This window comes from Schistocerca cancellata, chromosome 3 (genome assembly GCF_023864275.1).
Source record: "Schistocerca cancellata isolate TAMUIC-IGC-003103 chromosome 3, iqSchCanc2.1, whole genome shotgun sequence".
Classification (NCBI taxonomy): domain Eukaryota; kingdom Metazoa; phylum Arthropoda; class Insecta; order Orthoptera; family Acrididae; genus Schistocerca; species Schistocerca cancellata.
Window position 1 is genome coordinate 790,628,722 of NC_064628.1, and position 27,916 is coordinate 790,656,637.

The 27,916-nt window shown below is 43.3% G+C and overlaps 1 protein-coding gene and 1 pseudogene across 1 annotated transcript in view; one reads left to right on the top strand and one right to left on the bottom strand.

The window, feature by feature from the left end:
* LOC126175844 (neprilysin-1-like) overlaps positions 1-27,171 on the top strand; it is a 664,937-nt gene extending 637,766 nt beyond the window's left edge. Inside the window, exons 12-13 of the mRNA XM_049922848.1 lie at positions 8,447-8,643; positions 23,315-27,171. Of these exons, the coding sequence (XP_049778805.1) occupies positions 8,447-8,643; positions 23,315-23,587 (470 nt within the window). The 3' untranslated portion in view covers positions 23,588-27,171. The remainder of the gene's footprint in view (positions 1-8,446; positions 8,644-23,314) is intronic.
* LOC126177610 (5S ribosomal RNA) lies at positions 13,572-13,689 on the bottom strand (annotated as a pseudogene).
* Positions 27,172-27,916: the final 745 nt, after the last annotated feature.

The following is a 27,916-nucleotide window of genomic DNA, read 5'->3' on the forward strand; positions in this document are numbered from 1 at the left end:
ATACAAAATCAAATAGGGGTAATGCAGGAGTAGGCTTAATAATGAATAGGAAAATAGGAATGCGGGTAAGCTACTACAAACAGCATAGTGAACGCATTATTGTGGCCAAGATAGATACGAAGCCCACACCTACTACAGTAGTACAAGTTTATATGCCAACTAGCTCTGCAGATGACGAAGAAATTGAAGAAATGTATGATGAAATAAAAGAAATTATTCAGATAGTGAAGGGAGACGAAAATTTAATAGTCATGGGTGACTGGAATTCGAGTGTAGGAAAAGGGAGAGAAGGAAACGTAGTAGGTGAATATGGATTGGGGCTAAGAAATGAAAGAGGAAGCCGCCTGATAGAATTTTGCACAGAGCACAACTTAATCATAGCTAACACTTGGTTTAAGAATCATGATAGAAGGTTGTATACATGGAAGAAACCTGGAGATACTAAACGGTATCAGATAGATTATATAATGGTAAGACAGAGATTTAGGAACCAGGTTTTAAATTGTAAGACATTTCCAGGGGCAGATGTGGACTCTGACCTGTAGATTAAAACTGAAGAAACTGCAAAAAGGTGGGAATTTAAGGAGATGGGACCTGGATAAACTGAAAGAACCAGAGGTTGTACAGAGTTTCAGGGAGAGCATAAGGGAACAATTGACAGGAATGGGGGAAAGAAATACAGTAGAAGAAGAATGGGTAGCTTTGAGGGATGAAGTAGTGAAGGCAGCAGAGGATCAAGTAGGTAAAAAGACGAGGGGTAGTAGAAATCCTTGGGTAACAGAAGAAATATTGAATTTAATTGATGAAAGGAGAAAATATAAAAATGCAGTAAGCGAAGCAGGCAAAAAAGAATACAAACGTCTCAAAAATGAGATCGACAGGAAGTGCAAAATGGCTAAGCAGGGATGGCTAGAGGACAAATGTAAGGATGTAGAGGCTTATCTCACTAGGGGTAAGATAGATACTGCCTACAGGAAAATTAAAGAGACCTTTGGAGATAAGAGAAACACTTGTATGAACATCAAGAGCTCAGATGGAAACCCAGTTCTAAGCAAAGAAGGAAAAGCAGAAAGGTGGAAGGAGTATATAGAGGGTCTATACAAGGGCGATGCACTTGAGGACAATATTATGGAAATGGAAGAGGATGTAGATGAAGATGAAATGGGAGATACGATACTGCGTGAAGAGTTTGACAGAGCTCTGAAAGACCTGAGTCGAAATAAGGCCCCCGGAGTAGACAACATTCCATTGGAACTACTGACGGCCTTGGGAGAGCCAGTCCTGACAAAACTCTACCATCTGGTGAGCAAAATGTATGAAACAGGCGAAATACCCTCAGACTTCAAGAAGAATATAATAATTCCAATCCCAAAGAAAGCAGGTGTTGACAGATGTGAAAATTATCGAACAATCAGTTTAATAAGCCACAGCTGCAAAATACTAACACGAATTCTTTACAGACGAATGGAAAAACTAGTAGAAGCCGACCTCGGGGAAGATCAGTTTGGATTCCGTAGAAATACTGGAACACGTGAGGCAATACTGACCTTACGACTTATCTTAGAAGAAAGATTAAGGAAAGGCAAACCTACGTTTCTAGCATTTGTAGACTTAGAGAAAGCTTTTGACAATGTTGACTGGAATACTCTCTTTCAAATTCTAAAGGCGGCAAGGGTAAAATACAGGGAGCGCAAGGCTATATACAATTTGTACAGAAAGCAGATGGCAGTTATAAGAGTCGAGGGACATGAAAGGGAAGCAGTGGTTGGGAAGGGAGTAAGACAGGGTTGTAGCCTCTCCCCGATGTTATTAAATCTGTATATTGAGCAAGCAGTAAAGGAAACAAAAGAAAAATTTGGAGTAGGTATTAAAATCCATGGAGAAGAAATAAAAACTTTGAGGTTCGCCGATGACATTGTAATTCTGTCAGAGACAGCAAAGGACTTGGAAGAGCAGTTGAACGGAATGGATAGTGTCTTGAAGGGAGAATATAAGATGAACATCAACAAAAGCAAAACTAGGATAATGGAATGTAGTCTAATTAAGTCGGGTGATGCAGAGGGAATTAGATTAGGAAATGAGACACTTAAAGTAGTAAAGGAGTTTTGCTATTTGGGGAGCAAAATAACTGATGATGGTCGAAGTAGAGAGGATATTAAATGTAGACTGGCAATGGCAAGGAAAGCGTTTCTGAAGAAGAGAAATTTGTTAACATCGAGTATAGATTTAAGTGTCAGGAAGTCATTTCTGAAAGTATTTGTATGGAGTGTAGCCATGTATGGAAGTGAAACGTGGATGATAAATAGCTTAGACAAGAAGAGAATAGAAGCTTTTGAAATGTGGTGCTACAGAAGAATGCTGAAGATTAGATGGGTAGATCACATAACTAATGAGGAAGTATTGAATAGGATTGGGGAGAAGAGAAGTTTGTGGCACAACTTGACCAGAAGAAGGGATCGGTTGGTAGGACATGTTCTGAGGCATCAAGGGATCACCAATTTAGTATTGGAGGGCAGTGTGGAGGGTAAAAATCGTAGGGGGAGACCAAGAGATGAATATACTAAGCAGATTCAGAAGGATGTAGGTTGCAGTAGGTACTGGGAGATGAAGAAGCTTGCACAGGATAGAGTAGCATGGAGAGCTGCATCAAACCAGTCTCAGGACTGAAGACCACAACAACAACAACAGCGAAGCACAATTCGCCCATACGCACCTCTGAAACCTTAGTGTTAGTTCCTTCTCTGTTTGGCTGGATACTTAGTGGTAACAAGTCACAAGCCTGTGTTCATGCAACCGTGGTAAATTTTGCTCAGACTGACCGATCTCCTCTGCACTCTGACAATGATTTCAGACGCTTTTGGGACTTGAAAACTATAGGGATTACTGCCGATCAGGATCTACCTGTGAACAACAAGGATACGAGACTTCTTGAAGAGTTTAGAGCATCTTTCTCTATAAAGGATCATCGAGCAGTCGTCACACTTCCCAAAATGCAACATAAAGTGCTTTCGAGTAACAGACCTATCGCCGAAAAACGATTCAAGCGCCTCAGGGAAAGATTTCAACGTCAAGAGACATTTAAGCAAATGTATTTCGATCTTATGCTAGACTACATTACGAGGGGGCAAGTAGAGGTCGCTCCCACCCCACTCTCAGGAAAGGACCTATTTTATCTCCCTCATCATGCAGTGAGGAAGGAGAAATACGGAACCACTAAGTGGAGAATAGTCTTTGACGCCTCATCTCACGAAAAGGCATATGGAGCAGCTTTGTACATTCGTACTGTCTACGTCGTAACCCATTTAGTCTGTAGCAAGAACAGACTTGCTCCTATTAAGAAGGTGACTTGCCTCGACTCGAACTTTTAGCAGCAGTAGTTGGGACCAGACTATTGTGTTACTTTTGCCGCGCAACAGACTTTAAAATTGCCCATGCGATATTGTGGACGGATTCTACAATAACACTAAGTTGGATTCGCTGTGATCCTAACAGATGGAAGACCTTCGTTTGTAATCGGGTAACTGAGATAGAAACACACACGACTCCCACGCAATGGAAACACTGCCCAGGACCAGACAATCCTGCTGACCACCTCTCACGTGGACTCCTCGGCTACCAAATGAATTCTTTGGACATTTGGTGGCATGGGCCGCCTTGGCTTACACGCCCTCCGGAATGCTGGCCAAACGATACTGCAACGATGGTACGACTTCCTCCCGAAGAAAAGAGGAAGAAAACCCAGAGCCAAGTTTTGTCGATACCTACGCCAACCAGCCTTTTGAACTTACTTAAATTCAGCTCGTACTGGAAGCTCATTCGTATCACAGCATGGACTCTCCGTTTCCTACACAACATTCGTCAGAAGAATAAATCTTCAGGGGAACTTACAGCCACCGAATTATCAGCTGCCAAAATGTATTGGATTCGAGTGGGCCACAGAGATTCCTTCCCCAACTAATTACATGCACTTCAGAATAACTTACCGCTGCCAAGAGAGTAAAAAATCGCACGATACAATCCGCTCCTAGAAGATGGACTGATACGTCTAGGAGGTCGACTGCAGTGCACTAGCCTAAATAGGGAACAAAAACATCCTGTACTCCTTGACGGTTCCCACCACTTCACACAACTGGTTATTCGAGAGACACACATCCGCCTCCATCACTTTGGTGTTCGTTCTGTACTATCCGAACTGCGAACTGAATTTTGGATCCTTAGAGCTCGTCAGGCCATCAAAAGAATCCTACACTCATGCCTCGCATGCAAGATCTTGAAGAATCCACGAGGGCAACAGATCGAAGCACCGCTGCCACCTGAACGAGTTTCACCTGCCAAACCATTTGCTATAACCGGAATAGACTTTGCTGGCCCACTATTCATCAAAGTGGGGAAGGAAACGCACAAGTCATATATCACTCTTTTCACATGTGCTACCACACGAGCTGTACACCTCGAACTCTGTACAGACTTGTCAACGGACAAGTTTCTTATGGCACTTCAGCGATTCGCCGGAAGACGCGGACTACCCCACACGATATATACAGATAACGCGAAAACATTCCACGCCACGAATATGGAACTAGCCCAACTTTGGAAGGCATTAACCACCACAAAATCTTATCAGTTCCTCGCCCACCACGGTATTACTTGGAAATTCATTGTCTCCCGTGCGGCTTGGTGGGGAGGATGGTGGGAAAGAATGGTGGGCAGTATAAAGCGTTGCCTACGGAAGGTATTGGGACTCGCAAAGCTCACTGAGGAACAACTGAACACCACCTTGATCAGTATTGAAGCCGCGGTGAACTCCAGGCCCATCACAACAGGAGATGATTGTGATGCACTCACACCATCCCATTTTCTGACGGGAGAAAAACTTACGACTATTCCGATGGGACCAGAGCCTTTAGCGAGCACGAATTTAAAAAAGGAATTCCAACTGAGACAGCGACTCTGTGACAGTTTTTGGAACCGTTGGGTTAAAGAATACCTACTGGAGCTCCGGAACTACCATGAAGTTAAACGCCCATCGGGACGAGTCATCCCCTTTCGCCCTGGCGACATCGTGCTGATCCAAGAGGACCTTCGTCTGCGACATATGTGGAAGAAGGCCAGGATAGAAAAGGTACTACCAGGAAGAGACGGCAGGGTAAGAACGATAATACTCCGGACACCAGAAGGTCACATCATTAGTCGTCCTGTGCAGCTGGCCGTAACTTTGGAGGTCGACCAGGGTGGGAAGGATGTCACAGAGTGATGTACTTCTTGCAAGTGAGAGACTGTTTGTTTACTCTTAGGACAATGTATCTTTGACTTGTATTGTATGTTCTGTGACTATGTAATAAAGTTGTTAGACTGCTAATAACTGCTCTATTGTGATTCACGACAACATTGTGTACTGATACAGTTGTCTGGGCAGTCTTTAATGTGACATGTTTGTTTCATTTGGTCTGAATTTGTTATCATTCACTTTTGCAATGACGAACTACGTGTCACCTCATTTGTCAATAAAATTACCGTGTCCATGATGCTGTCGCATTTTTATTTTCTGTCATTATAAATGTGTGACGTAGGGTGGATGCCTAGCATTGCTCTTTGTGGGATCCTGCCCACTGTCTAGGAAGCTGTTTCCTCGGATAGCTGGACAATATACGAGCAAATCATATTAATGGAGTTTATTACAGTAATTAAATTCACAATACTTAACTTCCGTTTTTACATGATGGATCGCAAGCAATTGGCGACAAGCAAATAATCAGTGTCCTTCGCTATATACAATGTCCATGCAAGTTAATCACACAAGTTAATATGGATCACAAGTCACGGCTCTTCTAGTGCTCTCTTCTATTCCGGGTCCAGTATGCGGCCGCGGCTTTTATTCTCTTCGTGTAGATGCCGCTCCTGTCGTGGTGACGTCCTAGTCAGCGTGCTGTTGGCTGACGTCGTCTCCCAACCCTCTCTGCTGTATCGTTCTTCATCTTCGCGCTGGCGCTTGCCGTTAACACTCTTGAGTCCAGTACGCCATGTCTGTAGTCCAGCCTCAGTCGTAGGCCACTTGTCGTTCTTCCAAGTAGGCTGTGTCCCGTAACTTCCGGAGGACACTGCAATACCGAAGTGTTGCGTATAACACTGCTGTACAGTAACACAGCGACGTGACTGAAAATACAGTACAACACAACTCGAACCACACAACTGGCTGCGAACTACCTAATGCCCAGACTAATGTATAACTAAAATACCTTCTATGAGCAAGCGCTGAAACCAAGATTGCCGATCTTTTACAGAAGCTCGAAATTTAGCGCGAACTTCAGTGCGAGATGCTTATAATAGTTTCCACAACGAAACTTTGTCTCGAAACCAGGCAGAAGATCCGAACAGATTCTGGTCGTACGTAAAGTATGCTAGCGGCAAGAAACAATCAATGCTTTCTATGCTCGATAGCAATGGAAATACTACCGAAGACAGTGCTGCCAAAGCAGCCAAACAGCCTCCCGAAATTCCTTCACCAAAGAAAATGAAGCAAATATTATAGAATTCGAATCAAGAACAGCTGGAAACATGAGTAAAGGAGAAATAGATATCCTCGGAGTAGTGAAGCAAAATAAATCACTTAACGAAAGCAAGTCTTCCGGTCCAGACTGTAAACCAGTTTGGCTCCTTTCAGAGTATGCTGATGCAACAGCTCCATATTTAACAATCATATATAAAACCGCTCGCTCGACGAAAGATCCGCACCCAAAGATTGGAAAGTTCCACAGGTCACACCAATATTCAAGAAAGGCAGCAGGAGTTAATCCACTGAATTACAGGCACATGTCATTAACGTCGATATGCAGCAGAATTTTGGAAGATATATTGTGGTGGAACATTATGAATCGCCTCGAAGAGAATAGTCTATCGTTCTTGTGAAATACAACTAGCTCTTTACTCACACGACGTGTTGAGTGCTATTGACAGGGTATTTCAAATTGATTCCGTATTTCTAAATTTCCAGAAGGCTTTTGATACTGTACCACACAAGCGGCTTGTAGTAAAACTGCGTGCTTATGGAGTATCGTCTCACAATTAGTTATGTGACTGGATTCGTGATTTCCTGTCAGAGAGGTCACAGTTGGTAGTAATTGACGCAAAGTCATCAAGTAAAACAGAAATGATTTCTGGCGTTCCCCAAGGTATGTTGTTGTATTATAGGCCCTTTGTGTTGCTTATCTATGCAAACGATTTGGGAGATAATCTGAGCAGCCGAGTTAGGTTTATTGAAGATGATGCTGTCCTTTATCGTCTAGTAAAGTCATCAGAAGATGAAAACAAATTGCAAAACGATTTAGAAAAGATATCTGTACGGTGCAAGAATTGGCAATTGACGCTAGATAACGAAATGTTTGAAGTCAACCACATGAGTCCTAAAAGGAATCTGTTAAACTTTTATTACACGATAAATCAGTCAAATCTCAAGGCCGTAAATTCAACTAAATACCTAGGAATTACAATTACGAACAACTTTAATTGGAAGGAACAGATAAAAAATGTTGTGGGGAATAGAACCAAAACTGCGTTTTATTGGCAGGACAGATCTACTTAAGACATTGGCTACACTACGCTTGTCCGTCCTCTTTTGGAGTACTGCTTCGTGATCTGGGCTGCTTACCAAACAGGATTAACCGACTACATCGAGAAAGTTCAAAGAAGGGCAGCATGTTTTGTACTATCGCGAAATAGGGGTGAGAGAGTATCACGGACATGATACAGGATTTGGGGTGGACACCATTAAAGAAAAGGTGGTTTTCGTTGCGGTGGAATCTCCTCACGAAATTTCAATCACCAACTTTCTCCTCCGAATGCGAAAATATTTTGTTGACTCCGACCTACATAGTGAGAAACGATCATAATAATGAAATAAGCGAAATTAGAGCTCGCACGGAAAGATATAGGTGTCCTTTTTTTCCGCGCGGTGTACGAGATTGGAATAATAGAGAATTTGAAGCTCTTTTGACTATTTTTCGACTGTGACTGTCTACATGTTTCGAGGTAACCCTCATCTTCAGGCTAAATGGCATTACAAGTTCTTTTTGTAATGTCCTTTAGCCAGAAGATGAGGTTTACCTCGAAACATGTCGCTAAATAAATAAGTAATACAACAGTTGACAAAGTTTGTGACTGGTAGCGGTTATTTAAAAAAACACTTTACATAATAGAGAATTATTGGGAAGGTGGTTCGATGAACCCTCTGTCAGTCACTTAAATGTAATCTGCAGAGTATCCGTGTACATATAGATGAAGATGTAGATGAAACCTCAGAAAGTATCGGTTTCCGGACCCACTTCTATTCAATCTGTTTTTCCTCTCGCGCTGAGTGCTACCACCTCACAGAATATTCGACACCTGTTTGACTCCCTGGATGTACTTGGTGAGCCTGGTGGCCGGGCTGACGGCAGTAACTGTGTTGCAGGCCGGCAGTTCGACAAGGACGGCAACATGATGCAGTGGTGGAACAACGCTACGGTGCGCGCCTTCCGCGAGCGCGCGCAGTGCATCATCGACCAGTACTCGCGCTACAAGCTGGACGAGGTGGGCCTCTTCGTCAACGGCCGCATGACGCAGGGCGAGAACATCGCCGACAACGGCGGCCTCAAGCAGTCCTTCCGGGTGAGCGCCCCCCATCTGTGTCAACGCGATGTCTAATGCTTTTCCAGCTTGTAGATTCCATCACTGAAGCGTGATTGAGAAAAGGGGTGCAAATTGTTCATATACTGCTGGCATAGTCCCGTCATTGGACTCAAAACGTCTTACAGCGATTACTATTCTCAGATGTGAAAACAGGTAGAACTCTGAGGCTGTCAAACCTCATAGGATGGATGTTACAATAACTAAGACAAATTTCTCAATTTTCCCTTTCCTTTATTTATAGCGTGTGGTTCCTGAAGGGGGGCAGCAGCCTTTTCAGTAGTTGCAGGGGAACAGTCTGGATGATTGACTGATCTGGCCTTGTAACACTAACAAAAACGGCCTAGCTGTACTGGTACTGCGAACGGCTGAAAGCAAGGGGAAACTACAGCCGTAATTTTTCCCGAGGGCATGCAGCTTTACTGTGTGGTTAAATGATGATGGCGTCGGGTAAAATATTTCGGAGGTAAAATAGTCCCCCATTCGGATTTCCAGGCGGGGACTACTCAAGAGGACGTCGTTATCAGGAGAAAGAAAACTGGTGTTCTACGGGTCGGAGCGTGGAATGTCCGATCCCTTAATCGGGCAGGTAGGTAAGAGCATTTAAAAAGGCAGATGGATAGGTTAAAGTGAGATATAGTGGGAATTAGTGAAGTTCGGTGGCAGAAAGAACAAGACTTTGGTCAGGCGAATACAGGGTTATAAATACAAAGTCAAATAGGGGTAATGCAGGAGTAGGTTTAATAATGAATAAAAAAATAGGAATGCGGGTAAGCTACTACAAACAGCATAGTGAACGCATTATTGTGGCCAAGATAAATACGAATCCCCCGCCTACCACAGTAGTACAAGTTTATATGCCGACTACCTCCGCAAATGACGAAGAGAGTGATGAAATGTATGATGAGATAAATGAAATTATTCAGATAGTGAAGAGAGACGAAAATTTAATAGTCATGGGTGACTGGAATTCGATAGTAGGAAAAGGAAGAGAATGAAACGTAGTAAGTGAATATGGAATTGGGATAAGGCACGAAAGAGGAAGCCGCCTGGTACAATTTTGCACAGAGCATAACTTAATCATAGCTAACACTTGGTTCAAGAATCATAAAAGAAGGTTGTGTACATGGAAGAAGCCTGTAGATACTAAAAGGTTTCAGATAGATTATATAATGGTAAGACAGAGATTTAGGAACCAGGTTTTAAATTGTAAGACATTTCCAGAGGCAAATGTGGACTCTGACCACAATCTATTGGTTATGAACTGTAGATTAAAACTAAAGAAACTGCAAAAAGGTGGGAATTTAAGGAGGTGGGACCTGGATAAACTGACAGAACCAGAGGTTGTAGAGAGTTTCAGGGAGAGCATTAGGGAACGATTGACAAGAATGGAGGAAAGAAATACACTAGAAGAAGAAGAGTGGGTAGCTTTGAGAAACGAAATAGTGAAGGCAGCAGAGGATCAAGTAGGTAAAAAGACGAGGGCTAGTGGAAATCCTTGGGTAACAGAATAGATACTGAATTTAATTGATGAAAGGAGAAAAAAGAAAAATTCAGTAAATGAAGCAGGCAAAAAGGAATACAAACGTCTCAAAAATGAGATCGACAGGAAGTGCAAAATGACTCAGCAGGGATGGCTAGAGGACAAATGTAAGGATGTAGAGGCGTATATCACTAGGGGTAAGATAGATACTGCCTACGGGAAAATTAAGGAGGCCTTTGGAGAAAAGAGAACAACTTGTATGAATATCAAGAGCTCAGATGGAAACCCAGTTCTAAGCAAAGAAGGGAAAGCAGAAAGGTGAAAGGAGTATATAGAGGGTCTATACAAGGGCGATGTTCTTGAGGACAATATTATGGAAATGGAACAGGATGTAGATGAAGATATAATGGGCGATATGATACTGCATGAAGAGTTTGACAGAGCACTGAAAGACCAGAGTCGAAACAAGGCCCCGGGAGTAGACAACATTCCATTAGAACTACTGACGGCCTTTGGGACAGCCAGTCCTGACAAAACTCTGCCATATGGTGAGCAAGATGTATGAGACAGGCGAAATACCCTCAGACGTCAAGAAGAATATAATAATTCCAATCCCAAAGAAAGCAGGTGTTGACAGATGTGAAAATTATCGGACTGTCAGTTTAATAAGCCACGGCTGCAAAATACTAACACGAATTCTCTACAGATGAATGGAAAAACTGGTAGAAGCCGACCTCAGGAAAGATCAGTTTGGATTCCGTAGAAATGTTGGAACACGTGAGGCAATACTGACCCTACGACTTATCTTAGAAAATAGATTAAGGAAAGGCAAACCTACGTTTCTAGCAATTGTATACTTAGAGAAAGCTTTTGACAATGTTGACTGGAATACTTTCTTTCAAATTCTGAAGGTGGCAGGGGTAAGATACAGGAAGCGAAAGGCCATTTACAATTTGTACAGAAACCAGATAGCAGTTATAAGAGTCGAGGGGCATGAAAGGGAAGCAGTGGTTGGGATGGGAGTGAGACAGGGTTATAGCCTCTGCCCAATGTTATTCAATCTGTATATTGAGCAAGAAGCAAAGGAAACAAAAGAAAAATTCGGAGTAGGAATTAAAATCCGTTGAGAAGAAATTAAAACTCTGAGATTGGCCGATGACATTGTAATTCTGTCAGAGACAGCAAAGGACCTGGAAGAGCAGCTGAACGGTTTAGACAATGTACTAAAAGGAGGATATAAGATGAACATCAACAAAAGCAAAACGAGGATAATTGAATGTAGTCGAATTAAATCGGTTGATGCTGAGGGTATTCGATTAGGAAATGAGACACTTAAAGTAATAAAGGAGTTTTTTCTATTTGGGGAGCAAAATAACCGATGATGGTGGAAGTAGAGAGGATGTAAAATGTAGACTGGCAATGGCAAGGAAAGCGTTTCTGAAGAAGAGAAATTTGTTAACATCGAGTATAGATTTAAGTGTCAGGAAGTCATTTCTGAAAGTATTTCTATGAAGTGTAGCCATGTATGGAAGTGAAACGTGGACGATAAATAGTTTAGACAAAAAGAGAATAGAAGCTTTCGAAATGTGGTGCTGCAGAAGGATGCTAAAGATTAGATGGGTGGATCACATAACTAATAAGGAGGTACTAAGTAGAATTGGGGAGAAAAATTTGTGGCACAACTTGACTAGAAGAAGGGATCGATTGGTAGGACATATTCTGAGGCATCAAGGGATCACCAATTTAGTATTGGAGGGCAGCGCGAAGGGTAAAAATCGTAGAGGGAGACCAAGAGATGAATACACTAAACAGACTCAGAAGGATGTAGGCTGCAGTAGATACTGGGAGATGAAGAAGCTTGCACAGGATAGAGTAGCATGGAGAGCTGCATCAAACCAGTCTCAGGACTGAAGACCACAACAACAACAAGCTGATTTCCGTCTTGTTTCGTGAGACTGTGCAAAGGTTTCTTAAAGAATGCTTCACCTGTTCTGCTACGACATGTGCCTTTAACTGTGTGACAAAACACATGCTTCATATACGGTGGATCTTCTCCTCATTTCAGTTGCTGTTCGTGTGCTTCTAAATAACACATCGCGTGACGGATAGGTAGAGGCGGACCAATTCCTTTTCCTCCTTGCTCTCCATACATAAACCCACTAGTCTTTCTTTTGTGGATGCATTTGAAATCTCGTGTGTACGGAACCCCGGTACAAGATGTACAGACTCTTCGTGATCATATTGCCGAAGGCTGCAAAACAATATACAGTTCTCCGAGAATATATAAGCTCAACAGGGATTCAGTGCGACGACGGGTTGATGCATGGATCATTCTAATAGAGGGAATTGTGCACATTTCAGTCAGTAAAATGTTCCATATTCAAAGAGTTTGCTGTAATGCTAGTACATTCTCTTTCTCTCTATTTCTCATGTTTACTGTGATTATGAAGAGAAGTAGAAAATGAGCTGTATAGAAAATGAGCTCTAACATTGAAATGAAGGGTTTCCAGACACATGTCCCTTTAATATGATTTCTCCTGCTACGTGTGAGAAATGGTATCTGAGAGTTTGGCAGTACCTTTTTGTTACACTCTATATGTTACCGAGACATGAGTAAAACGTAAACACCACTAGGGTTTAGGCCTTAGGCCTGTTCCAACTTGGCCGACTGCTATCTACAGTATAAGGCAGTACGAAGAGCGATCTGCACTGAGATGACAAGTCACGGGATACCTCCTACAGTCATGTAGGACCTCCTTTTTCCCGACGTGCGGTTCGAAACCCACAACCGCTTAAATTTTGATTAATAATCGGAATTTACGGTTGAAGACTTCCGTCATAAGAAGTCACCCTAATTCTGTCAACGGCCTTGTCAAAGAGGGCGGAAGAGCGGATAGAGTTTCAGGGCACACTCTTGTCCTTGGGGTGGGAAAACTGCCCCCAAAGGCGGAAAAATCAACACTGACCAATAGCATGAGGATGCAGAAGGCAATGGAAACCACTGCATTAAATACACATAACGTGTATCCACACGACATGTGGCCCGTAATTGAAAAAGTGTCATGATGATCACTCCATTGCAAAAGATTCTGGAATAGTCCCCCATTCGAATCTCCGGGGCGGGACTGTTAAAGGGGAAGTGACCATGAGAAAAATATTGAATAACCAACGAAAGGAAAACGTTCTACGTGCCGGGAGGTGGAATGTCAGTAGTATGAATGTGGTAGCACTCCGTCTTCAGGCCACGAGTGGCCTACCGGGACCATCCGACCGCCGTGTCATCCTCAGTGGAGGATGCGGATAGGAGGGGCGTGGGGTCAGCACACCGCTCTCCTGGTCGTTATGATGGCATTCTTGACCGAAGCCGCTACTATTCGGTCGAGTAGCTCCTCAATTGGCATCACGAGGCTGAGTGCACCCCGAAAAATGGCAACAGCGCATGGCGGCCTGGATGGTCACTCATCCAAGTACCGACCACGCCCGACAGCGCTTAACTTCGGTGATCTCACGGGAACCGGTGTATCCACTGCGGCAAGACCGTTGCCATTGAATGTGGTAGGGAAGCTAAAAAATCTGAAAAGGGAAATGCAAAGGCTCAATCCAGATGTAGTAGGGGTCAGTGAATTGAAATGAAAAGAAGACAAGGATTTATGGTCAAATGAGTATAGGCTAATATCATCAGCAGCAGAAAATGGTATAACGGGAGTAGGATTCGTTACAATGGGAAGGTATGGCAGAGAGTGTGTTACTGTGAACAGTTCAGTGATAGGGTTGTTCTTATCACAATCGACAACAAACCAACACAGATAACGATAGTTCTGGTACACATGCCGACGTCGCAAGCTCAAGATGAAGAGATAGAGAAAGTGTATGACGACGTTGAAAGGGTAATACAGTATGTAAAGGGAGATGAAAATCTAATAGTCATTCGGGGCTGGAATGCAGTAGTAAGGGAAGGAGCATAAGACGAGGTTACAAGAGAATATGGGCTTGGGACAAGGAATGAGAGAGGAGAAAGACTGAGTTCTGTAATAAATCTCAACTAGTGATAGCGAATACTCTGTTGAAGAATCACAGGAGGAAGAGGTATACTTGGAAAAAGCCGTATTATACGGGAAGATTTCAGTTAGTTTACATTATGGTCAGACAGACATTCCGAAATCGGATACTGGATTGGAAGGTGTACCCAGGAGCAAATGTAGACTGAGATCACAATGTAGTAGTGATAAAGAGTAGGCTGAAGTTTAAGAGATTAGTCAGGAAGAGTCAATACGCAAAGAAGTGGGAAACGGAATTACTAAGGAATGACTAGATACGCTTGAAGTTCTCTAATGCTGTAAACACAACAGTGAGGAACAGCTCTGTAGGCAGTACAGTTGAAGAGAACTGGACATCTCTAAAACGGCCAATCATAGAAGTAGGAAAGGAAAACATGGGTACAAACAAGGTAACTGCGAAGAAACCGTGAGTAACAGGACAAATACTTCAACTGATCGATGAAAGAAGGAAGCACAAAAATGTTCAGGGAAATTCAGGAATACAGAAATATAAGTCGCTGAGGAATGAAATAAAAAGAAAGTGTAGTGAAACTAAGATGAAATGTCTGTATGATAAATGTGAAGAAATAAAAAAAAAGTGATTGTAGGAAGGACTGACACAGCATACAGGAACGTCAAAACAACCTTCGGTGAAAATAAATGCAGAGGAGAGGGCTGATAGGTGGAAAGAGTACACTGAAAGCCTCTGTGAGGGGGAAGATTTGTTTGCTGTGATAGAAGAAGAAACAGGAGTCGATTTAGAAGAGATAGGGGATCCAGTATCAGTATCAGAATGTAAGAGAGCTTTGGAGGAGGGAAAATCAAGTAAGGCAGAAGGGATAGATAACAAATGTAATGTATTGCGAATACATAGAAAGAAGGATCCTTTATTGTTTGATTATATGATAGCGGAACAAACACTGGTAGCAGTTACTTCTGTAAAATATCTGGGATTATGCGTACGGAACGATTTGAAGTGGAATGGTCATATAAAATTAATTGTTGGTAAGGCGGGTGCTAGGTTGAGATTCATTGGGAGAGTCCTTAGAAAATGTAGTCAATCAACAAAGGAAGTGGCTTACAGAACACTCGTTCGACCTATACTTGAGTATTGCTCATCAGTGTGGGATCCGTACCAGGTCGGGTTGACAGAGGAGACAGAGAAGATCCAAAGAAGAGCGGCACGTTTCGTCACAGGGTTATTTGGTAAGCGTGATAGCGTTACGGAGATGTTTAGCAAACTCAAGTGGCAGACTGTAAGAGAGGCGCTCTGCATCGCGGTGTAGCTTGCTGTCCAAGTTTCGAGAGGGTGCGTTTCTGGATGAGGTATCGAATATATTGTTTCCCCCTACTTATACCTCCCGAGGAGATCACGAATGTAAAATTAGAGAGATTCGAGCGCGCACGGAGGCTTTCCGACAGTCGTTCTTCCCGCGAACCATACGCGACTGGAACAGGAAAAGGAGGTAATGACAGTGGCACGTAAAGTGCCCTCCGCCACACACCGTTGGGTGGCTTGCGGAGTATAAATGTAGATGTAGATGTAGAACGTTCCCTCAGAATTCCTAAAAACATTGCGGAAAGTGGCAATAAAACGACTATTCATGTTGGTGTGTAGAGAGTATGAATCTGACGACATACCATCCGATTTTCGAAAAATATCATCCACAAAATTCCGAAGACTGCAAGAGCTGACAAGTGCGAGAATTATCGCACAATCAGCTTAACAGTCCATGCATCCAAGTTACTTACATGAAAAAAATACAGAAAAATGGAAAATAAAAATGAGAGTGTGTTAGATGACGATCGGTTTGGCTTTAGGAAAGATAAAGTCACCACAGAATCAATTCTGACGTTGCTGTTGATAACGGAAGCAAATTTAAAGAAAAATCGAGACATGTTAATAGGATTTATCGACGTGGAAAAAGCGTTCGACAATGTAAAATGGTGCAAGATGTTTTAAATTCTGTGAAAAATAGGGATGGAGCAAGGAGGACATCAGAAGCAGACTAGCATCGGCATTCTTGGCCAAAAGAATTCTATTAGCGTTAAACATAGGCCTTGATTTGAGGAAGAAATTTCTGAGAAAGCACGTTTGGAGCACGGCATTGTATGGACGTGAAACATGGACTGTTGGAAAACCAGAACAGAAGAGAATCGAAGCATTTGAGATATGGTGCTACAGACGAATGTTGAAAATTAGATGGACTGATAAGGTAACGAATAGCGGGTTTCTGGGCAGAATCGGAGAGGAAATTAACATGTGGAAAACACAGACAAGGAGAAGGTTCCAATGGCTCTGAGCACTGTGAGACTTAACTTGTGAGGTCATCAGTCCTCTAGAACTTAGAACTACTTGAACCTAACTAACCTAAGGACATCACACACATCCATGCCCGAGGCAGGATTCGAACCTGCGACCGTAGCGGTCGCGCGGTTCCAGACTGTCAGGGAGAAGGGGCAGGATGATAGGACATCTGTTAAGACATCAGAGAATGACTTCCATGGTACTAGAGGGAGCTGTAGATGGTAAGAACTGTAGATAAAGACAGATATTGGAATACATCCAGCAAGTAATTGTGGACGTAGGTTGCAAGTGCTACTCTGAGATGAAGAGGTTGACACAGGAGAGAAATTCGTGGCGGGCTGCACCAAACCAGTCAGGAGACTGATGACTCAAAAATAAAAAGTGCAGCAACTGGACGTGGCATGGACTCAACAAATCGTTGGTAATCCCTAGCAGAAATAACGAGCCATTCTGCCTCTGTAGCCGTCCATAAATGCTAAAGTGTTGCCAGGAAAGGATTTTGTACACGAACTACCTCTCGATTATGTCCCGGAAGTGTTCAGTGCGATTCATGTAGGGTGATTTTGGCGACGAAATCATTCGTTCGAATTTCCCAGAATGTTCTTCAAACCAATCGCGAACAAATGTGGCCACGTGACGTGACGCATTGTTTTCTATAAAAATTCCAACCATGAATGGCTGCAAGTGGTCTCCACGTAGGCGAACATTACCGTTTCCAGTCAGTGGTTGGTTCAGTTGGACCACAAGGCCCAGTCCGTTCCACGCAAATACAACTCACACCATTATGGAACCACCACCAGCTTGCACAGTGTCTTGTTGATACCCTGGGTCCATGGCTTCATGGGGTCTGCGCCACGCTCGAACCCTAACATCAGTTCTTACCAACTGAAATCGTGACTCATCTGACCAGGCAACGGTTTTCCAGCCGTCTAAGATCCAATCGATGTCTGATGAGGAGCCCAGGAGAGGCACTGAAGGCGATGTCGTGCTGCTACCAAAGGTACTCGCGTCTGTCGTCTGCTGCCACACCCCATTAACACCAAATTTCACCGCAGTGTCCTAACGGATACGTTCGTCGTACGTCCCACGTTGATTTCTGCGGTTGTATCAAGTAGTGTTGCTTGTCTGTTAGCACTGACAACTCTACGCAAATACCGATGCTGTCGGTCCTCGACCTTTGCGTTATCCTTGGTTACAGGTATGGCTTGAAATTTGGTATTCTTCGCACACACTTGGCACTGCAAATCCCAGAATACTGAATTCCCTAACGATTTCCGAAATGGAATTTCCCACCACCTAGCCTCAGCTACCATTCAGCTGTTAATTTCCGTCGTGTGGTCATAATCATGTCGGCACCTTTTGACATCAATCACCTAAGTGCAAATGTTAGCTCCGCCAGTTCTCTGTCCTTTTATACCTTGTGCACGCGATACTACCGCCTTTTACATACGTACATATCGCTATCCCTTGACTCTTGTCACCTCAGTGTATGGTCGTGGGACGTGTGATTATTGTGTTTCCAACCCCTGCAGTTTTTATTGCCAGTACAGCAGGGGTTTCCAAACTTTCTCTTTAAGGAAACACTTTGAGAATCCTCAGTTTGATGGCACACTTTACAATCGGAGCTAAGGGAGAGGGGTGGGGACAAGTTAGTTTCGCGCTGAATGACTAAATAGTTTTCAGGTTTCACGACAAATGCCTGTGCCTAAACTTACTACCAAACAACATTCATTCAATAATGTCTTGTTCCATCGTATTCTCGTATAACTTATCGTTGAGGATGGAAGTGTTTGTTGCATCTAAGCGTATAAGGACAATATGTAGTGTCCACTCTAGAACCTCTTGTACGCAGCCCTTTAAACGGGTGGGATTACTGAGGACAGAGTTACAGTGCATTTACTCACTTGTCAGGTTTGTTGACAAATATAAGTTGCAGCTTGGAAACAACAGTAACGTTAACAAATAACCTGGTGTACGTAACTTAAGGGCGAAAGTAACTTTTTCATTATCTGTCACTATCAAGTAACATAACTCGATCGAACTTGCGCCATACATAGAAAGAACTGCTGCCATATACTGCAGAAGGTAATAAAAAGAAATACGCAGTGAGACGAACAGAAATCGCAGTTTGATTAACAGACAAAAATTAAACTGAAGTCGCCACGACTCCTGGCCGGGTCGAAGATTTTCTCCGCTCGGAGACTGGCTGTTGTCCTTACGTTCGTATCGTCATAATTGATATTCTACTGTTGATATGGCTGCATGTGCATGACCCAAAATCCAATGAATTAAAAAAAAAAAAAAAACAGCTGCTGGATAGTCGTTCCCGCGACTTAAATCCTAACGAGCTGGTGTGGGATGCGTTGGGGTGATGCACTGCAACACGTCCACTTGCACCAACGACCATACAGCAGTTTTCAACTGCACTCGTGGAGGAATGGATCGCCCTGTCACAAGAACTCCTTTAACAGTCTAGTGGCCTGCGTGAGAACATACATGGCAGAGCATGCATTGCCATCTGTGGTGATCACATACCATATTAAGACTCATTCCCGCTTTGCGTACTGACCAGGGAATATATATAAATGACCTAGTAGATAGTGTCGGAAGTTCCATGCGGCTTTTCGCGGATGATGCTGTAGTATACAGAGAAGTTGCAGCATTAGAAAATTGTAGCGAAATGCAGGAAGATCTGCAGCGGATAGGCACTTGGTGCAGGGAGTGGCAACTGACCCTTAACATAGACAAATGTAATGTATTGCGAATACATAGAAAGAAGGATCCTTTATTGTATGATTATATGATAGCGGAACAAACACTGGTAGCAGTTACTTCTGTAAAATATCTGGGAGTATGCGTGCGGAACGATTTGAAGTGGAATGATCATATAAAATTAATTGTTGGTAAGGCGGGTACCAGGTTGAGATTCATTGGGAGAGTCCTTAGAAAATGTAGTCCATCAACAAAGGAGGTGGCTTACAAAACACTCGTTCGACCTATACTTGAGTATTGCTCATCAGTGTGGGATCCGTACCAGATCGGGTTGACGGAGGAGATAGAGAAGATCCAAAGAAGAGCAGCGCGTTTCGTCACAGGGTTATTTGGTAACCGTGATAGCGTTACGGAGATGTTTAACAAACTCAAGTGGCAGACTCTGCAAGAGAGGCGCTCTGCATCGCGGTGTAGCTTGCTCGCCAGGTTTCGAGAGGGTGCGTTTCTGGATGAGGTATCGAATATATTGCTTCCCCCTACTTATACCTCCCGAGGAGATCACGAATGTAAAATTAGAGAGATTAGAGCGCGCACAGAGGCTTTCAGACAGTCGTTCTTCCCGCGAACCATACGCGACTGGAACAGGAAAGGGAGATAATGACAGTGGCACGTAAAGTGCCCTCCGCCACACACCGTTGGGTGGCTTGCGGAGTATAAATGTAGATGTAGAATGTAGATGTAGATCAGAAATCACAGTGACTTCAGTGTAATTATTGTCTTTGAATAAAAGTGTAAGTTCTGTTCATTTCTTTGCGTATTTCTTTCGGTTGTCCATTGTACTATTCTGTGACAATTACATCTATCTTTCTATATTAACGCGCCACCCACTGATCTAAACAATAACTTCAAACACAAACTGAAATAATACGTGAACGAAAAGTTCTCTGGTTTCCAGCCGTGTCAAGTGATTAAAATTACTTGAGCTTTCGTCCAAGCGCCCTTTGGCCATTGTCGAGTTGTATAACTGTCAGTGGGTTGCTGGTGCGCCATTGTACACAAACACATACACACACACACACACACACACACACACGCACACACGCACACGAGGCGGGCTATGACGTCACTGCTGCTAGCGGCATCGCCATATATGTGCATACGGCGTTCGATGTACCCACTTCACACGCAAATGCTGGATCCGATTCCGAGCTCAGCTGCAGGCTACCGTCTCTATTTGGGGTGTTGTCGGATTTTTATTTCAATGGCTACTGTAACTACACAGTCCCAGAAGCCGTTAGTGCGAGCTACGACAGAAGTTTCGTCTAATTATATCCGGTGAACTTTTTATAAATCACGCTCAGCTAAGTCGGATTTATCGGAGTAGCGTAGGCCAGACATCATCTTATACTACTTCCTGCATTGTACGATAGTTCGTTCTTTTTGTCCAACTGAAGATTCGCCACATTCACAAGGTATCTTATTGACTTCAGGTGTTCTGAGACCTTCTGCGTCTTTAACTGGTCTCAGATTTTTATCAGAAGCTTGAAGATTGATTTGATCTTGTTTCTTCCCAGCAACCTGCTTATCTTGCCCAACACGGAAGCCACAGAATGGAAAGAAAGCAAGTTTCTTTTCCTGCTCCTCGTCAGTGTTCTTACTGCTCGAAATCACTTCATTTATTTGATGAGCGTTATAGTCGTTGTTCCTGAAGACTTTTCAAAATGGTTCAAATGGCTCTGAGCACTATGGGACTCAACTTCTGAGGTATCAGTCCCCTAGAACTTAGAACTACTTAAACCTAACTAACCTAAGGACATCAAACACATCCACGCCCCAGGCAGGATTCGAACCTGCAACCGTAGCGGTCTCGCGGCTCCAGACTGTAGCGCCTAGAACCGCACGGCGACTCCGGTCGGCTGAAGACCTTTCGTAGGTCGCTCGGCTCATGGGGCAGGTTATCAGATTCTGATATCATTCTCGCACGATGCACCAACGTCTGGCAGTGCTCTTCTGTGCCGGGTGATAGCCACAGCGTTTATACAAAACCCACCTACACGGATCTGTACTCGCGTACCACCATCCATCATCACCTGGAACAGAAGCGCACTCAGTTACAAACGTTGGTGCGTCTTGCAAAAATTTTCGCTTGAACTAAGCTCTCGATTATGTCTCATAAATGTTCTACTGGATTAATGGCGGACGATCTGGGTGGACACGTCATTCCATCGAATTGTCCAAAATATTCTTCCAACTAATTGCGAACAACTACAGCCCGGTGACATGGAGCACTGTCATCCATAAAAATTTCATCGTTATTTGAGAACATGAGGTCTGTGAATTGCTGGAAATGGACTCCAAGTAATTGAACATAACCATTTGCAGTCAATGGTCGTTTCAATTGGATCCGAGGGCCCAGTCCATTCCATGTATACAAGGCCCATACAGTTATGGGGTCACTACTAGTTTGCACAGTGCCTTGTTGACAACCTGGGTCCACGTCTTCGTGGGGCTGCGCCATACTTGAGCCCTACATTCAGCTCTTACCAGCTGAAATCGGAACCCATCGAATCAGGCCACAGTTTTCCAGTCGTCAACAGTACAACCGATATGGTCACGACCCCAGGAGAGGCGCTGGAGGCGATGTCGTGCTGTTAGCAAAGGCACTCGCGTCAGTCGTCTGCTGCCAATGTCCATTAACGCCTAATTTCGCCGCACTATCCTAAAGGATATGCTTGTCGCACGTCGCACATTGATTTCTGCGGTTATTTCGAGCAGTGTCGCTTGTCTTCTGTTTGCACTCACAAGTGTACTCAAACACCGCTGCTCTCGGTCTTCGGAAATTACGTTGTCCACGATGAGAGGCAATGCCTGAAATTTGGTATTCTCGGCACACACTTGATACTGTAGATTCCGGAATATTGAATTCCCTAACGGTCCCGGAATTTCCCACGTGTCTAGGTTCAGCTACGATTCTGCGTTCCCAGTCTGTTAATTACCGTCGTGTGGCCATAATCACGTAGGAAACCTTTTCACAGGAATCACCTGAGTGTGAATGTCAGCTCCACCAATGAACTGCTCTTGTACCTTGTGTATACGGTACTACCGCCATATGCACCGGGTGATCAAAAAGTCAGTATAAATTTGAAAACTGAATAAATCACGGAATAATGTAGACAGACAGGTACAAATTGGCACACATGCTTGGAATGACATGGGGTTTTATTAGAACCAAAAAAATACAGAAGTTCAAAAAATGTCCGACATATGGCGCTCCATCTGATCAGAATAGCAATAATTTGCATAATAAATTAATACAAAGCAGAGACGATATTCTTTACAGGAAATGCCAAATATGTCCACCATCATTCCTCAACAATAGCTGTAGTCGAGGAATAATGTTGTGGACAGCACTGTAAAGCAAGTCCGGAATCATGGTGAGTCACTGGCGTCGGATGTTGTCTTTCAGCATCCCTACAAATGTCGGTCGATCACGATACACTTGCGACTTCAGGTAATCGCAAAGCCAATAATCGCACGGGCTGACGTCTGGGGACCTCGGAGGCCAAGCATGACGAAAGTGGCGGCTCAGCACACGATCATCACCAAACGACGCGCGCAAGAGATCTTTCACGCGTCTAGCAACATGGGGTGGAACGCCATCGTGCATAAACCCCATGTCATCCCAAGCATGTGTGTCAATTTGTACCTCTCTATCTACATTATTCCGTGATTTATTCAGTTTTCAAATTTATACTGACTTTTTGATCACCCGGTATATGTGCGTATTGCTATCCCATCACTTTTGTCACCTCAGTGTACTTAAACGGCGAATCCGGCGTGCAGTGGCAGAAGACGAACTTCCGTCTCAGGCCGTCGGCGCTATACACGCCGTAATTTGTTTGTTGGTGAATTGGGCGGGGGGTGGGGGGGGGGGGGGAGGGCGTCAGACTGTCTCGTGGTGATCATGTCCAACCAACTGCTCGACAACAAAAATTGGTCGGTCGGTTGGCCAAAGTGCTTACACACGCCCAATTTTGGTTGGTAGGTCGGTTTGTCCATGAGCAGAGCCCTTTAGTTGCCCACTGGTGTAACGGAGGCGGTGCGATGTTTCAGGCTTACCGCAAGTGGGTGTCGCGGCACGGCGAGGAGCCGCTGCTGCCCGGCATCAACTTGACCCACGACCAGCTGTTCTTCCTCAACTACGCGCAGATCTGGTGCGGCTCGATGCGGCCCGAGGACGCGCTCACCAAGATCCGCTCGTCGGTGCACTCGCCGGGCCCGGTGCGCGTGCTGGGACCACTGAGCAACTCGTGGGACTTCGCTCGCGCCTACCACTGCCCGCCCGGGTCTCCCATGAACCCCACCAACAAGTGCTCCGTCTGGTAGGCCCAGCTGCTGCTGACCTGTCGCGTCAACTGTGTCGCTGCTCACGTCGAACAGCTTTCAGTTCACTGAAGCCACACGTGTACCTGATATCAGGGTGGACTAATAGGACACCTCAACAACCCTAACTTCCAGGAGTTCGCGCCCTACGTCTCTCTGCCCACTCCCGCAATGGCCCTTCCTTCCCACGCTCTATGAATCTGCTGCGTGTGAGAGCTTCTGAGGTGACTTATCCTTCTTCACTATAAAAGTACCGTCTTTTATGAAATCACTGTATTGTCTGCAGACTGTAAGGGATATGATGTGCAACTAATTCCGCAAAAATTTCGGCATACAAGCCGTCAACTTCTGAAGTGCCTTGGGACAGGTCTTAATCTAAACTCGTGCCGTAATACTAGACATAATCATAGCTAATGACAGTACACAAGATCTTCAAGTGTAGCATTGGTGTTACCTTGCATAAACTTCAAACCATTTGGAAATGTCGTTTATGCAGATCGTGGGAAGAAGTGGACATCATAAACAGAAGGGGGACCTCACTTACGGTGCAGTGTACACCGTAAGTGAGGCTGGCAGATTTCTCACAATGTCACAGTCGCCTATAATTGGGCGCTATTTACCTGCCATTTTTTCAAGGCCCGACTACAGCATTTCTGCCATATTGAATGGGTCATTACCCTATTACCAGGATTACACCCAACCTGTGATGTCATCATAATGTGGCAGTAATGCACACTACAGTATAAGTGAGATTCACGTACTCCTAGCATATCTCTTACTGACGTCTGCTGAAAATGTTCTTATTTCATGAATACAATACAACAAACCTAAGGCGCCAACTGGAGTAAATATATCGAAAAATACTGTCTTTTAGATGAGTGTTATTAACATTATTTTGCCATAGCTGAAAGAGTGAGTACATAAATAAAAGAACGCCTAACTTAATCTTGAAATGTAAGAGAAGATTCTTTTATGGATAAATTTCCTATTTGGGGATAAAGCAGGGTATTTGCTATAAAAATTACACCAGCAAGTTTCACAAAGGACAGGAAAGCTGCAAAAGGTGTCATGTTAACAACATACTTACTCTAATCGTATTCGACCGACTAAAGGTAATCAACACTTTTTTTAATCGACGTGGATACAGTTCAGTTCCATTTCTAGGTGTTCTTCCTACACTGTACCTGAAGTATCCAGCAATAGCTGCTAAACAGAAATTTTCGCGATAAGTGCGTATTGTCTTATAGGCCTCAGGACCACAGGTATTGGCTTGGGTTTAATTATTGGCTTCACCATTTACCTCCTGCAATGGATGACAGCCAGAGCCACTGGACAACCAGGTATGATTTTCTGAGACTAAATTTTTTCCCAAATTTAATTATTACTATAGAATAATGGATAGAGGAATATAAAATATTTCTGGACGTGAAACAAAAGTACCAAGAATAGAGGAGGTCTCAAATTTTACAGGTTGTAAGTAGTAGCATTAATAAAACTGATACTGCTTACTATTTCCACATATGTGTTCAGAACGCTCTTCAACTCTACTAACAGCTGTCGGCCAGCGTTTGGATAACATCGCAATGCGGTGGCAGTTGTGCAGATACGAAGATCATTGTTCGATATGCCATCAGGAACGAGGTTTCTGGAGAAACACAGAAAACAAAAACACAATGGATAAGGGTTGAGAAGGAAAATTGACATTAAAAAAAATCATTTCAACCTGTAGTAGTTTTGAGAAACCAAAGAGAATCTAAATTTCAGTGGCAAGGCAAAACTCAGTTCCGTTAAACGTGAATCCTTTCTAACAAGTAAACAGATTAGCTCTTCTGGCTATTGTGACAAGTAAACTGTTCGAAGATTTTTATTTAAAAGGCAATTAACGTCTATACCTACCTCAAAAACCTCTGATGGTTTCTCCTGTGACGAAATATTAGGTATGTAATTATGCTTAAGACTATGCCCTAAAAGAAATCACCAAGGCAATGTCCATAAAACTGACAAACAAGAGAAAATATTAACTTTAGAGCCACTAAATTATGGAACTTGATAAGAGAAAAAATTTACAATGTGTTTTATGTTAATAACAGTATAAAATTTGGAAGCACTCTAGTTCACTGTTTTCCCTTTAATAAACAGTTAGCATTAGTATAAAGTTTGGGATACCCCCTGACACATATTTTCACAATAATATACATAGGTGTCTTAAGTGAAAAATGGTAAAAATTGCATCACAGTGTTCAGCGAAAAATACAAAATTTGACAAAGTTAAATACATTTCTTCAACCATACTTATCAACATCAATCCTGTCTATAGAAGAGAGTTACAATAATAAACGTGTGTTTCGTCATGGATACAACTAAATCGGAAAATTGTCTGAGACACATACATAATTTAGCATTTTGCACCCTTAAAACGTGAATTATAAAATGTTTACACATTCTGACAGTGACAGAGAAGATTTTATACATAGGGATTTATTCTGTATAATAAAGGAAAAAAATAATGAGGACTGAAAACAATTTGAGATTGATGAACTTTTTCATTGCATGTCAAATCTGAATTTAATTAGGTCACTAATACACTGGGTGATGCACCAACTATTTCAGAAATGATTGTGGAGCTCTGCGTATTCAATGTGGATAAACTGATCCTAACTTCTACAGAGTTCAAAAAAGATAGATGTAAAACACATCATTGTTGTATGAGAAACCATCTCAAGCATGTTATGGGTGACAATAATTTCGTTATCTGTTGTGCTAAATTTCGAGCAAAAATGCTTCTCAAAAGTACACATCTCACATTTTTACTGGTAAGCTCAGCCTGATAACTGTTGGTATCTTTCTCATAAAAAATTTGTTAGCAAGTCAGTTTGACACAAAGAGAAATTAAGTTGCTCTCATTCTCACATTCATTTTGTGTAATATTTTAAAAGCTCCTAAATGATTAAAATATAGATGGTGGAGAAGGGCGACAGCGAATTAAGATAGCCTTCTTTGTTTAACTGAAATTATAATACGAATTATAGTGCTAACATCCATCTCATAAAATAGCCAAATGGAAACCTGTAAATGGTCTTTAATTGTATTTTTTAAATAACAGAAAGGTATGAGCGGACCAACCCGTTTTTTCTACTCAAAAATTCGTCAAAATGGGAACATTTTGACACTCACAAGTGATACACAGATTATTCCGAATCTTCTATCTGTGCAAGCCTTTCTGATATTTTTCATTTTTAGGATGATGGATGTACTTTAGCAGGCTCTGTCACGTGCTCATAACATTCTTATTAATCTTGGTCAGCTAACTATGTGCAATTTTCATGTTTCATTAGACTACAAGACCATAAACTCAAAATGTGTTTGAATCTATATGTAAGCTTGGGACAGTCCTTATGTCAGTTACTGAAACTAATTCCTTCGTTTTATATAAAGAATCTGATGGATTTTCTAGTCTGACTGGAATTTATTTATACAGCCTTTTTAACAAAATAACACAAAAGTGATCCTTCTCGGTGGGCAAGTTAGCTACTGTACTGCATCCATTCAGTTCAAGTGCTAAAATTCATACTTGACCTGGTAGTAGTATTACAATCAAAATATCCACGGGTATGCTGCCGGTCTATAGTGTCCAACGGGCACAATATTTCGGCAATCAAACATGTCGCCATCATCAGGTGAACTGACGGACTGAGCTCCTGTGAACGTACCGGCACGGAGATCCGTACGCTATGGCTGCTTAGAGGGAACTGGGTTCGGTCGCGGCGGCGGCCGATTTAAATACCCTCCGCCCGCGGCGCGCTCCCTCCGCCGTCCGCGCCCAGCGCCACGGTCGCGCGGTGGAACAGATTGCGACGGCGTCTGAGATGACGTCGGTGTGATGGCTCTGTCCGCCGTGGTCGTCACAACTATACGTCTGCTCGATTTACTCTTGATTAACCCGATCGCTAGTTCCCAAGCCTTGCTAAGATTATAGCCATAGTCCCGGTTTATGAGGTCGTCATTGGTGCGAATTTCGATGGCCTCTCTAACAACGCTGTCCCAGTATCTCGACGTCTGTACCAGAATCCTCGTGCGGTCATACTCCACGGGAGTATGACCGCACGAGGATTTTGGTACAGACGTCGAGATACTGGGACAGCGTTGTTAGAGAGGCCATCGAAATTCGCACCAATGACGACCTCATAAACCGGGACTGTGGCTATAATCTTAGCAAGGCTTGGGAACCAGCGATCGGGTTAATCAAGAGTAAATCGAGCAGACGTATAGTTGTGACGACCACGGCGGACAGAGCCATCACACCGACGTCATCTCAGACGCCGTCGCAATCTG